At 42.6% G+C, this 13,283-nt stretch overlaps 1 protein-coding gene across 3 annotated transcripts in view; it reads left to right on the forward strand.

Annotated features, from left to right (window-relative positions):
* LOC116671030 (caskin-2) overlaps nt 1-13,283 on the forward strand; it is a 33,338-nt gene that overhangs the window by 4,904 nt on the left and 15,151 nt on the right. The window contains exons 5-12 of one of the 3 annotated variants that reach the window (XM_032501908.1): nt 4,120-4,228; nt 4,514-4,622; nt 4,770-4,864; nt 6,229-6,346; nt 8,694-8,822; nt 9,181-9,267; nt 10,399-10,526; nt 10,853-10,934. In XM_032501908.1, the coding sequence (XP_032357799.1) occupies nt 4,120-4,228; nt 4,514-4,622; nt 4,770-4,864; nt 6,229-6,346; nt 8,694-8,822; nt 9,181-9,267; nt 10,399-10,526; nt 10,853-10,934 (857 nt within the window). The remainder of the gene's footprint in view (nt 1-4,119; nt 4,229-4,513; nt 4,623-4,769; nt 4,865-6,228; nt 6,347-8,693; nt 8,823-9,180; nt 9,268-10,398; nt 10,527-10,852; nt 10,935-13,283) is intronic. The other 2 variants (XM_032501906.1, XM_032501907.1) reach the window with 2 other exon arrangements.

The raw sequence follows: 13,283 nt of genomic DNA on the forward strand, positions 1-13,283 counted from the left end.
TGGGCGGGTCTAAACTCCGGACGGAGCCCTGGTGCCTCTGCTAAATAGTCTCAGGAAGGAAGTTGTTTTGGTGGAACATGTGTACGTTCAGAAGTAGTTTTAGTCATCAGCAGAAAAAACTGATTGGGCAGATAGTCTAGCTAGCTGTCTGGATTTACCCTGCAGAGACCTGAGGACCAGGTAACCATAGTCCTCAGATTGGACAGATAGTCTAGCTAGCTGTCTGGATTTAACCTGCAGAGATCTGTGGACCAGGTAACATGGTCCTCAGAAATCCACCAGAGGTTTGAACGCCAACACAGAAACACCAATACCTAAACAATCCCGGAAGTGGAACGTCGTGGATACAGACTAGCCCTGGCCACTGGGAATCATTTTTGTATGTACTGTATGTTTAAGATGTTACAGTTACAGTGGGGCGGCTTGGTTGGAAACTTAGACTTAGTCATATTTTCAAATCTCCAGATAGCTTTTAGCACTGACTTAATGTGTAGGGCCCTGTGAAAAATACCTTTTTAATTATCAATTTTGCAATTCCATTCATGATTCTGTTATCACAGAGACTATTTGGCTCTACATTAATGCTGCCATCAGTCTGGGACTGGCCATCGGTATAAAGACAAACAAAATAAAAAGATAAAAGACTTTTCTGGGGGAAACCCTGAGCTGAATGTCTGCTATAAGTCTCAACTTCTCCATCTCTGGCCTGCAGATAGGCAGTCCACTTATAAACATTAAGTATAAACATGCTATGGCAAGGTCCTCCGCATGGAGTCTCCTCCGGATCAAATTTCTTTATGAATTTTCACAATCAGAGACCTCTTCTTTTATCTCAATTAATACTTATTACAGTTGTTTTCCTACATAACTAGAGAGTATACATAATTTTGTTATTGTATATCATATATATAACAAAGTCTTTCCATCTTCCCTGGAATGAACTTATCTCCTGGTTGTCTGAGTGCAAATGTTTGAGCTTTAGTTCTCACCAGAGCCAGAAAGCTTCTCCAGCTATACAAAGAGTAGGTGCTATAAGACTTCTGCTGTAGTGTGGCAGTCTTTGAAGAGACATAAATCCCTTAGTGGGAGATCACAGCCAAATTCTGCTGAGTAAACTCTGAATAAACTTGTGTGCTAATGCAGTCACTTTTCTTATTCCTGTTTGTGTTGAAAGCTCATCTTTTCTCCTCCATGTCGACTGTTCAACTTTCCAGTTGAGGAGGAGGAGGAGAGAGGAGGATGGTGAGGGTATTGCAAAAGAGATCTGATAATCGCTAGCAGCATGTCTGAGAGGCAGGGTGGAGTTACTTGGCTTAACACATACATATTTACGCAGATATGCTGGCAGAAAAAGCACACTTTTAGGTATGGGGAAAGTGTTTCACTGGGATTAAGTATCACTACAGTTGAGTGTGTTGTTTCTGTTATGGAGAGTGTTACTAGTTTGGCTTTCTGGAGCTACCTGAGGGGAAATGTTTGGCCCCTGCAGCTGTGGGTTAGGGCCTGACACATGTATGTTTCTGTGTAGTCTTAGTGCAGTATAATAGTAGCAGTGCTAATGGTAATAGCAGTGCTAGTAATTGTCCCAGTAGTAGCACAAGTAGAAATGTTACTGCCTTAAAGGCTGGTATCGGTAAGTACTGGAGTTTATGCCCTGATCTGACAGCACATAATTTAGCCCCAAAGAAAATCTACTTTCAAGTAGTCATTTTCTTTTCACTTACTGTCAAACTGGATAATAAAAGAAAGTTTGATGACATTTATTCTCTGAGTTTGTTCAAGTTTCACAAATAGTTTAACCCAAGCCTTAGCTAAAACATTAAATCTTTGTATTTTTAACATGCTGGTTTAAGATTGACACTCGGTATCGCAATCCGTATTGAGAGGGGAAAAATGAAACTCCTTTTCTTGAGGGCGAGGTCTAAACCCCTCTCGCCAATTACACACACTTTCTCTGTGTTGGCGCTCTAACCTGCGGCTGATTTCTGAGGACTATGGTTACCTGGGCCTCAGGTCTCTGCAGGGTAAATCCAGACAGCTAGCTAGACTATCTGTCCAATCTGAGGACTATGGTTACCTGGTCCTCAGATCTCTGCAGGGTAAATCCAGACAGCTAGCTAGACTATCTGTCCAATCTGAGGACTATGGTAACCTGGGCCTCAGATCTCTGCAGGGTAAATCCAGACAGCTAGCTAGACTATCTGTCCAATCTGAGGACTATGGTTACCTGGTCCTCAGATCTCTGCAGGGTAAATCCAGACAGCTAGCTAGACTATCTGTCCAATCTGAGGACTATGGTTACCTGGTCCTCAGATCTCTGCAGGGTAAATCCAGACAGCTAGCTAGACTATCTGTCCAATCTGAGATTTCTGCTGACGACTAAAACTACTTCTGAACGTACACATGTTCCACCAGAACAACTTCCTTCCTGAGACTATTTAGCAGAGGCACTGGGCTCTGTCCGGAGCTTAGTCCCGCCCAAGATGATTGTGATTGGTTTAAAGAAATGCTGATAAACCAGAGCAGGTTTTTCCCCTATCCAGGAATGCTATGTGGACTAACCAGACCCTCCTTTGCAGCACTGTGGAGGAAAGTCTGGCAATGCGAGAATAGGTAGGGGGCAATTTAGGCCCGGTGGGCCACACACTGGGGGAAACTATCTCAAGGTTTCATAGCAAGATGAAAGTGTTGCTGCTGAGGAGAGGACGGTGCAGCTACAGTAGCTTGGCTTCAGGCTGCTTTTTTCATCAAACTTGGGTGTTTGATATTCCTCCTGTCCTGACTTGTGTGATCTCTTCATGCCAAGTTAGTTTGTCAGCAGAAACCACGTTTCACAAGTCACTAGTAAGGTCAAACTGATGTGAACATATTTCTGTGGTAGTCCGGGAAAGCATTCAGTCTCAGTGTCAGGGCCGCTGTATTACAATATTTAGATCAAACTTCTTATAATCTTACAAGGTGTTTATTTTGATTCTCTATTGTGTTGCCCTCTACGACTTGCTTACTTGTAATATTGACTTTTTTAAGACTTTTTTTCTGTTGTAATTTCACAAGAAATAGTAATATGTCCACAATAGTTCCACTTGTTAGGTTCCAATAAGTTTATTTCAATACTGTATTAAACAGGTGGGAGCAGTACGGGTTAATGGAAGGAAGTGATGTTCCATGGTTTGTGGTTTACAGTTGTATTCTTACTACATGATGGCTCTTTTCTCATAAAAATGAATACATTTACAATAGAATTGTAATACTTCAAGAATAAGTTGTAAGTCATATAAAGGTGTTTTTAATTTTGGTTTATTTTAATGCCCTGTTGTAATAAACGGGTGAGCACAGTCCTTCAGCTTTGATGTGTGAAATACAGGAAGTGATTTTTCTTGTCAAATTTATCTTACGATATTGACTTTTTTTCAAAGAAATCTGTAATTTTACAAGAAAAAGTCATAATATGAGAGTAAAGTTATAATTTTGAGAAATCAAGAGAATGATGTAATATTATAACATGTTTGTTTTTCGTGGCTCTAATACTCGCTCATACAGTGTGAGGTAGCAGACGGCGTTTAGCGGCCTCAGTCATTTACACAAGTCACACACTGTCCTCACGCTCCGTGGGGGGGGTATTCAGCCTGTAAGTGGTGAGGATGATTACAATTCAGTTTTATTTAGTTTGATGTAACTTGTTTGACAGATCAAATTGTTTATCATTTATTTGCCATAGTTCCTTATGTAGTTACCTACACAAAGAAAATGAAAAGACTGTTCTCTACCAGCCACTTACAGGGCAACAGGGAAAGACAACCATCATACAGAAGTACATAAGATTACATAGACTAAAATATATAAAACCATAAAAGAAACATTTAAGAACAGTTCAAACAGTCCAGGGTACAGTGTTTAACAGTGCTGTAGTGTGTAGGACAGTTTAGGGCTGGTATGAGGGAAATAGGCGAAAACATTGTTGAATATCGTGATAACAATATTGCTTGCGATAAATCAACAGATTCTAAAGTGTACCGAGTTCTGCATTTCTACTGCTTTCACTATTCTTCTAAAACACAACACGCTGCTTGTTGAATTTAAAAGGAAGTCATTTCTTACTTTTTTCTCTCCATTGAACAGGTTGCTGCTGAAAGCTGGCATCGACATCAACCGGGCCACCAAAGCAGGGACGTCTCTGCACGAGGCCGCCCTCTACGGCAAGACGGAGGTAGTGCGGCTGCTGCTGGACGTAAGCAGACGTGACATCTAATTTCTGTCATCTAATGTGGGATTATGGAGGCTGACACTGCTATTTCTGCATCGAAGGAGTAGATGGAAAAACAATGTCTTAAACTAACACAACTACACTACAATTCCACTGTTATTCTTTAATAAAGGAGGGAGGCTTTCGAGGGAGGCTTTGTTTTTAAATTGCACCTCACCCACACTAATCTCTTTCTCTCTCTGTGTGTGTTGTGTGTGTGTGTGTGTGTGTGTGTGTGTGTGTGTGTGTGTGTGTGTGTGTGTGTGTTAGGCGGGCATCAATGTGAACATGCGCAACACATACAATCAGACAGCTTTGGACATCGTCAACCAGTTCACCACCTCCACGGCCAGCAGGGAAATCAAACAGTTGCTGAGAGGTGGGCAGCTCTCAACAACACGTTGTGATAGTTCAGTCTTGCTGTTATGAACTGTGGATTTTAGGTCGAGACCGAGGCAGGGGAAACAGTGGGCGAGGGCCAATTTAAAATTCAATGCTGTGGTTGTATCTTCCTGTTTCTGTGCAGAGGCATCCAGCAATCTGCAGGTCCGAGCGCTGAAGGACTACTGGAACCTCCATGACCCCACTGCTCTAAACCTCAGGGCTGGAGAGCTTATTATGGTACTTGTTTTTGTCTGTTTGTTGCGAAAGAAACTTCTCTTTTTAATGGCTGTCTACTATAGCAAGCCATGGGTTCACTCAGCAGACTCTTTCCTGCGTCATGTCTTCCAGCTGAATTGTCAGGGGCTCCAATGAGAACTTAATTCTATTTTTAGCCTTTGTTAGCTTTGTTAGCTTTGTTTGTAAAGCAGTGTATTTATATGTTGCCTTAAAGATGTCAGAAGGGTAATGTATTGGTTAGTAGTGCTCATATTAAAAGAGACTTTGAAAAATATCAGAAACACACTGAAATCTAAAATCAATGTAAATAATCAAAATGAAGCATATTACAGATCACTGTCAATAATCAGTGGAATCCAGTTTACACACACACACACACACACACACACACACACACACACACACACACACACACACACACACAGAGTGTTTGTGTGGGCTGTTGCAGGTAATTGAGTGTTCCCTAAGCAGGAGACCATAGCAGAGAAACAGGCACAAACCTGCTGCTGTTGCTCTCTCTGTGTGCACTAATTCATGTGTGTGCACATCTGTGTGTTTGTTTGCTCACAGCGCCAGGGTGTGATTTTTCCGGGAGCGATGTGTGAGATTTCCCTCTTTCTGGTCTACTAATCCCCGGTGGGGACAAAACGTATCCCCGGGTTGAAAGCGCTGTGTTTAATGTTGACACCATGTTGTGCTATTTAATACTGAGATTATTTTCCATTGAATATTGAAGTTCATTAATAAGTGTTTTGTCATTGCTGGCTGAGTGGCTCTATATCCATGGAATTGGAAAGGGGATTTAATTCTTGCAGGTTTTGTTGTGCATTGCTCACGGCTGTGTATTTTGATATCTTTATGCGAGTCATCATTGTGACATCCCAGACTCCTGTATGAACTTGCATGTTGTTGTGCGTTATCCTGTCAGAAGATAGACGTGTTTGTGTTTGTCCTCTCCAGGCATTTAGTTAACACTCACATCAAATAGACTGTGCACTTCCAGCTCATTGGCTCTCTCATTATGGTTCTAAAAGCATGCCTTGGGGAGTCACACATGTGGCATGCATACTTAGAGAAAACTAAGAAAAAAAACAATAGAATCACAATCAAATCAAGAAGAATCATGTCATGTCAAAATAGAAGCCAGAGCAGGTTGATTGTAGAAAAATAAATAAAGACAGATGCCTTTAAAAACCAAATAAAGTAATAGATCTAAGAGAGCTGGGCAAGATGTACAATCAGATGGTGCTTTAAATTTTAAGAATAAGTTGTGTCCCATAGTCCTGTCTAACGTGATGGTGAATGGTTGCGAGGCTAATGCTGTGTGCAGTGACTGAAGCGTGCTGCTAATTTGTCGGTGTCAGGTGGTGGAACAACACTCAGACGGCCGCTGGAAGGGTCACATCCATGACACCCAGCGGGGGACGGACCGCGTGGGCTTCTTTCCCCCCTCCGTGGTGGAGGTCCTCAGCAGACGAGCAGGTAGGCAAACGGCAGCTCACACACAACATCCGCATCCACTCAGAGACACTGGAGATGGAACTAAGGACGTTTACTTAAGTCCTGCAGCTAGTGAGAAGACCTTAAGTTGAGTTTTTTTCCATTTGTTTGACCTTGAACAAGCTAGAACAGAAAATGCTGTGCATGCATTAATGCAGCAGTGGAATGTAACTAAGTAGATTTACTCAAGTACTGTACCTAAGTAGACATTTTTCATACCACTAGCGACTTCTGCTCTTCTACATTTTAGAGAGAAATATTCTACTTTTTACTCCACTACATTCATCTGACAGCTTTAGTTACTAGTTACTTTAGTTACTAGTTACTTTCCACATTAAGATTCCTGCACACAGAACACATGTAGTTTATAAATCTGATGTTTATTATAAAGTAACCTGGCAACAATATAACGCCTCCAGGTCCAGCTGAGATGATGAGACCATTAAACACACAGCTGGTTGGATCCTTTACTCTTTCTACAATGGGAGGATTTTTTTTTACTTTTAATACTTTAACTATAATGTCCTGATGATACTTACATATGTTACTTAAGTAAAACTTTCACTGCAGGACTTTTGCTGTCACAGAGTATTTTTACAGCATGGTATTAGTATTTTTACTGTAGTAAAGGATCTGAATACTTCTCCCACCGCTGCATTAATGCAACTTGAGTCTTACTGTTCCCTTTGCTACAGCCTTTGTTTTTAACCGTACTCTGGGCTCAGTAAGGGCTGGGTGTCAACCAGGCCACTGGGGCCTCTTTAAACCTGCTCAGATTCATTGATTAGTTGTTAAAATCGCCAACTATTTTGATAATCAGTTTGAGTAATTTTTGTGTTGTCAGCTTGTTAAATGTGAATATGTACTAGTTATTTTCTCTCCTCTGTGACATTTTAGAGACCAACTAATCCATTCATCCAGAAAATAATTATCCGATCAATCGAAAAAAGAATGTATTGTCACCTATTTTGTTAGTGAAGACCACTGAGATCAAAGCAAGGATAAATGTAAATGTAAATGTGCTGTATTTATATAGCGCTTTTCCAGTCTTAACAACTGCTCAAAGCGCTTTTTTTACATCTACAGGAAACATTCACCAGTCGCACACATTCATACACTGTGGCCGGGGCTGCCGTACAAGGTGCCACCTGCTCATCAGATATACATTCATACACACTCGCACTCCGATGCGCAGCACTGGGGGCAACTCGGGGTTCAGTGTCTTCCCCAAGGACACTTCGACAATGACTGCAGGGGCGGGGATCGAACCACCAACCTTCCAATTGGCAGGCAACCGCTCTACCACTGAGCCACAGCCGCCCACATAAGTGTTTATTATATCATACTCTGACTATTAGAACTTTGTCCCAGAGCCAGAAAGGACCTCACACACTGGGGCTGGAGCTGCAGAGCGGTGTTAAAGGGGCTAACATAACCCAAGGGTTATATCTAGGCTAAGAATATATATCCCCCCCCCCCTTGTACACTGGCAGGATCTATCATAGCATGCTTGTAAATCATCAGATTTAATCCCTGTGAATGAAATGAATATGATCCCCATGCTTGTTTTGCAGCTGTAAAGCAATTGGCATTCAAACAGCGAGACTAGCACAGTGAGGGGTCCAATAACACACACACACACACACACACACACACATAGATACTAACACACAGAGACACACATTAATAGGATTACTATGGCCAGATTGCAAAGTGTCAGCTCAGTACTAAAACCGTGTGTGTGTGTGTGTGTGTGTGTGTGTGTGTGTGTGTGTGTGTGTGTGTGTGTGTGTGTGTGTGTGTGTGTGTGTGTGTGTGGTGTGTTGTGTGTGTGTGTGTGTGTGTGTGGTGTGTGTGTGTGTGTGTGGTGTTGTGTGTGTGTGTGGTGTGTGTGTGTGGTGTGTGGTAGACAAGAGACAGAGAGTTTGACTTTAAGTCGGTGACAGGCCCTTGCTTATGAGGCAATCTCAGTAGTGTGTATGTGCGCCTAAGCTCTGTGATAATGTCAATGGTGTCAGCAACTGTGGACCAAACATACAAAGGAAAAATAAGCTCTCTGAGCATCACTGGTGATCTCCCACTCTCTTTCAGCAGCCTCTTATGTAACACCCTTTTTTAGTGGCTGTTCCAAATATTGAATGAACAAGAATACGTAAGGGTCCGAATGTGCTCACCACACTTCAAAAGGGTGGTTTTGTCGCCGTCTTACAGCCTGTTCCCATACCAGTGCATGCACTTCAAACTGACACACACACACCCGCATGTACATGGACTTCCTTCACTCACTCATGCATGCCAGCCTCAATCCATCCTGTCTCCCTGACCATAGGGGGCACTCTTTCCCGCCAAGCCTCCGTGCCTTGCCAACGGCAACAATATGTGTCCAGAGCTCCTCCCTCAAGCCACGGCCTTGCCCCTCAGACTGATGACTCATACACCCTGGGCAATGATCCCACAGGTAGACACACACACACACACACACACACACACACTCACACACACGAGCATCAACTTCTTTCCATCTGTTCACCACCTGTAACACATGTCCTTCCAGGCAGTGATGGATTATTGAACAGACCTACCGGGCACAGGCCAAGGGCCCCAAAAGCTCAACCACCCCCTCTGTTTGAAGTGACTGTTAACATTGCTTGTTGGAAAGTCAACCAAACAAATACATCGTCTCATAATCTGTCCCTGCTCCCAGGGTTCACCTTTCCTTCCCAAACAGCACCCTGGTCCCCGTCTCCTCTGGTGCTTAGCGTCAGTCCACTCCCAGCATTCAGTGAGTCTCTCTAAAGTGTGTGTGTGTTTGTTAGGTGCTCCACCTGACAGTCAGCTCTCCTCCCCAGCTAGTCGTGCTAGCCCCACTCAGGACATTTGGGTCCTCCGGAGCTCTCCCACTGGTAAGGGTGTGTGCTCCCAACCAGCCAGCCCTGTGTGATCCCATCCCAGGCATTCCTCTTTAAGGAAGCTTATTCCCATCTTTAACCCTTTATATCATCATCCCCCAACCCTCTAATAATCCAGTACCCATAACCATTGTGTTGTCTTGCAGCAGGACATAATGGTAAGTGAGCAGCACTCCTTTTAAAGCCTTTTCTAAGACCCCTGTGTTACTCCTGACCCTGGGTTACTGCTTTTTTTTGCAGCTGTTTTTGCAGCTTGCTGGTGCAGCAGCGATTGTGTTTAATGATATGTCTTGTATCAATCGCAGGAAGCTGATTTGAATTGAAATCGTATCGTGGCAGACTTTGTTATATTGTTTGTTATATCAGCAAATATTGTAATACATATACAATACTATCGTATTGGGATAAAACCTGTGATTTACACCCCTACCATTCAACTCCCCCTGAAATCACGCATTGTCATTTTTACATTTCTGTTAATTTGGAAAAAGAATGATTTGCAATTAGTGAACTTTATACATGTTGGTAGGCCTTTTTTAACTTTGGACAGAGCCAAGCTTCCAGTCTGTATGCTAAGCTAAGCTAAGCCCCTCCCAGCCTCCATACATGCCCACTGACATGAGATTCGTATCGATCTTCAAGATTCAAGAGGTTTAACTTACACCATGCAATGCAAGTTAGCTTTGTCCGTCTTCATTACACAGTGAAAGAGAAAGTAAAAATAATACAATAAAGCTGAAACAAACAATAAAACTAACACAAAATGTTGTAATATTTTGACTAATTTAACTAATTTCTTGGAAAGAAAGAAAAAAAACTAATCCCTTAAGGGTGACTAGGAATATCTAATGACTTGCTAAAAGTATGCAGTGCACTCAGAGCACATACCTTAACCTACAAATTAACACCTACAATCTTTTAGGATCAAATTCTATGCGAGTCTGATTGTACACTGTCTGATTTTGTGTGTGTGTGTGTGTGTGTGTGTGTGTGTGTGTGTGTGGTGTGTGTGTGTGTGTGTGTGTGTGTGTGTGTGGGTGTGTGTGTGTGTGTGTGTGTGTGTGTGTGTGTGTGTGTGTGTGTGTGTGTGTGTGTGTGTGTGTGTGTGTGTGTGTTTTCTGTCAGGTGACAGGAACAGTGTTGGGAGTGCGGGCAGCGTGGGCAGCAGCCGCAGCGCCGGGAGCGGCCAGAGCTCAGAGAGCGGCCACAAACACAACGGGATTCCAAATCGCCAAAACGCTGACTATACCAAGGTTAGATCTGCTCATATGTCTCCACTATCACGTGCACATTGTCATTAATATTCACTTGTTTGCAATTAAAACGTTTATTAAAATGTTCAGAGAAACTCCCACACACTGTCTGAAGACGGTCTAGGACAAAATGTTGCCTACTATTAATCTTTATAGTTTCTTTACAACCTATGACCTGCTTGGCCCCCTCCGTCGCACCTGTCTCACATTGTATTTTTCTGTACTGATGAACATTTTAGTACAAGAAGATCTGACCTGCCGTGTTAGATATGTGTGCAGTGGACCTCAGTATTAATTGCATCTTCTTTCTTGGTGTTTGTGTGCAGCCGGCTCCCTCTGCTGGCGAATCAGGAGACAACTTCCACGTGGCTGGAGCAGAGCACAGGAAACAGGCATACGGATCCACAGGTCGGTCTTCTGTCTTCTTCCTGCTTTTAATAACAATTACATATATTATATTTATAGATATAATATCAATTCCAATGATAAAACTCTGTCTCGGCTTCTTTCTACAAACAAAAAAGTTGTAATTACAGAAATAAAAGTACTATTATAAGAATATAATGAGGAATACATTTCTAGAATTACAATGAAAAGTTTGCTTTGAGAACAAATGATGTTTGTATGGTATGATTAGATTGAGGAGTCTAGTATCATGACGGTCATGATCTGACGGTCTATGTATACCCTACAGTTACTCTTTAGTCTGGGAAAAGTGTTACCTATGAGCAAAAAATCAGCTCTGGTCTGTGCCTGCAGCCAGTGTCACCTCTGGCTATCTTCACTAAGCTACGACTCAGCAGGGGCCGTTGGGCTCCATCTCCACAGCAATGTTTAGATTTTTTTGATGACGTTTGAGTTTTAAGCCAAAAGTGATCTCGGTGCACCGGGTGTTTTTATCTCCAGTAGAAGAACTGATCACACCCAAACTTGTAGTTGCCATGGTAAAATTTGTAGTTATAATTCCAGAGAACGAGACATCGCGACTGATAGAACAAATCAGGTATGAGAAATGTTTGCGTCAGTGTAGAGCAGGGGGAATGAGAGGGGGGGAAACGACAGAGGAGGGGGAATGAGAAGGGGTGAACACCAGAGCAGGGGGAATAAGAGGGGAAACACTAGAGCAGGGAATGAGAGGGGGAAACACCAGAGCAGGGGGAATAAGGGGGAAACACTAGAGCAGGGGAATGAGGGGAATAGAGAGGAGGAAACACAGAGCAGGGGGAATGAGAGGAGGAAACACCAGCAGCAGGGGGAATGAGAGGGGGAAACACCAGAGCAGGGGGAATGAGAGGGGAACACCAGAGCAGGGGAATGAGAGGGGGAACACACAGAAGCAGGGGGAATGAGAGGGGGAAACACCAGAGCAGGGGAATGAGAGGGGGACAATGTAGCAAAAGAGATTCCTTTTTATACCAAACGTAGCAATATAAATGTACCGCCTAGTCCTGTTGGGATCCTTCTCCACTAAGAAGCTTAGGAAAGAGGCTGTACACTGTCGGGGGGGGGGGGCTGGATGAAGTCAGTAGTTGGTTTGAGGAAAGCGTGCACGTTTACTTCCACACCTCCTCAGATAAAGCAGTGTCTTCTCATCCAGAGAGATTCTTTCTCCCTGTCATCTTGTTTCCAGGGAGTCCTGACGCCTGAGCTTTAATCCTTTTCTGATGCCAGCAACTCTGCACTCTTTGACTCCGTCCAGTTATGGATTAATACTAAACATCATGTTGTAGATTTCACTTCCTTAAATGTCCTTACCTCTATGATAATAATGCTTATTGGTCAAAAGTCTCTGGTCCTTTCTCAATTTACACATAAAAGGAGACAGCTCTCACCTCGTAAGTATTCAAATCTCACAACATAACGTTTATCTTGAAATATTATGACTTTTTCTTGTAAACTATTCATACTCTATTTTCTATGTATAGCAATTTTCTTCCTCTTAATATTATGACTGTCTAGAAATTACGACTTATTTCACATAACATTATGACTTTATGCTTAAAATCTTTGTCCTCTTCGAATTTTTATGTGCCAGTATATAGTTTGTTAATTACATAATAAAAAATATTTGATCACAAGGCTCATAAGCAAGAAATACATTTAGGTAAACGGCATCAAACCCTGCATACTATGATTGTAACATGTTAAACGTCACTGTAGCTACTACCTGAGGAATGTGATGACAGACCCATGCTGCAGTAGTGCTTTAGTTCTGCAGATTGAACTGTTATTGCTGTAGGTCTCAAAGGAAATGAGATGGGAGGAGAGGGGAAAGGTTTAACTCACCTCTCCACAGAAACCAATAAAACCAGAAGCTTCTCTCCACCACCCCAGCCAGTAGGAAACACTGCAGGCTGGCAGAATGCCTCTTTGTGTGTGCATGCTGATAGAATGCCAGGTGCAGAAAATCAAAAAATAATCATAATCACAAATGATCATTCCCTCCAATATCGTGAATCACATTGCAAATGCAATATCAGTCAAAATAATCCCAATGAGATATTTTCCTCAAATAGTGCAGCCCTATCATGGAGCGACATGCAAGTTGAAGCGGAGGATCTGTGTTGACCTCAGGCTGAATGCAAAGGAGGGTTAAGTTAAGTGAAGGAGAAGAGGAATGAGGAGTTGGAGGGAGGGGTCAGAGGGAGGAGACAGGAACAGTAGCAGAAACAGCCAAACCTATTTGTTAAATAGAAAAGCAGAGAAGAGATGGGAAGACTGAACTGGAAAGAAATGTCTGTCTGCGTGAGGGATAGT

This window comes from Etheostoma spectabile, chromosome 21, assembly GCF_008692095.1.
Source record: "Etheostoma spectabile isolate EspeVRDwgs_2016 chromosome 21, UIUC_Espe_1.0, whole genome shotgun sequence".
In the NCBI taxonomy this organism is placed as follows: domain Eukaryota; kingdom Metazoa; phylum Chordata; class Actinopteri; order Perciformes; family Percidae; genus Etheostoma; species Etheostoma spectabile.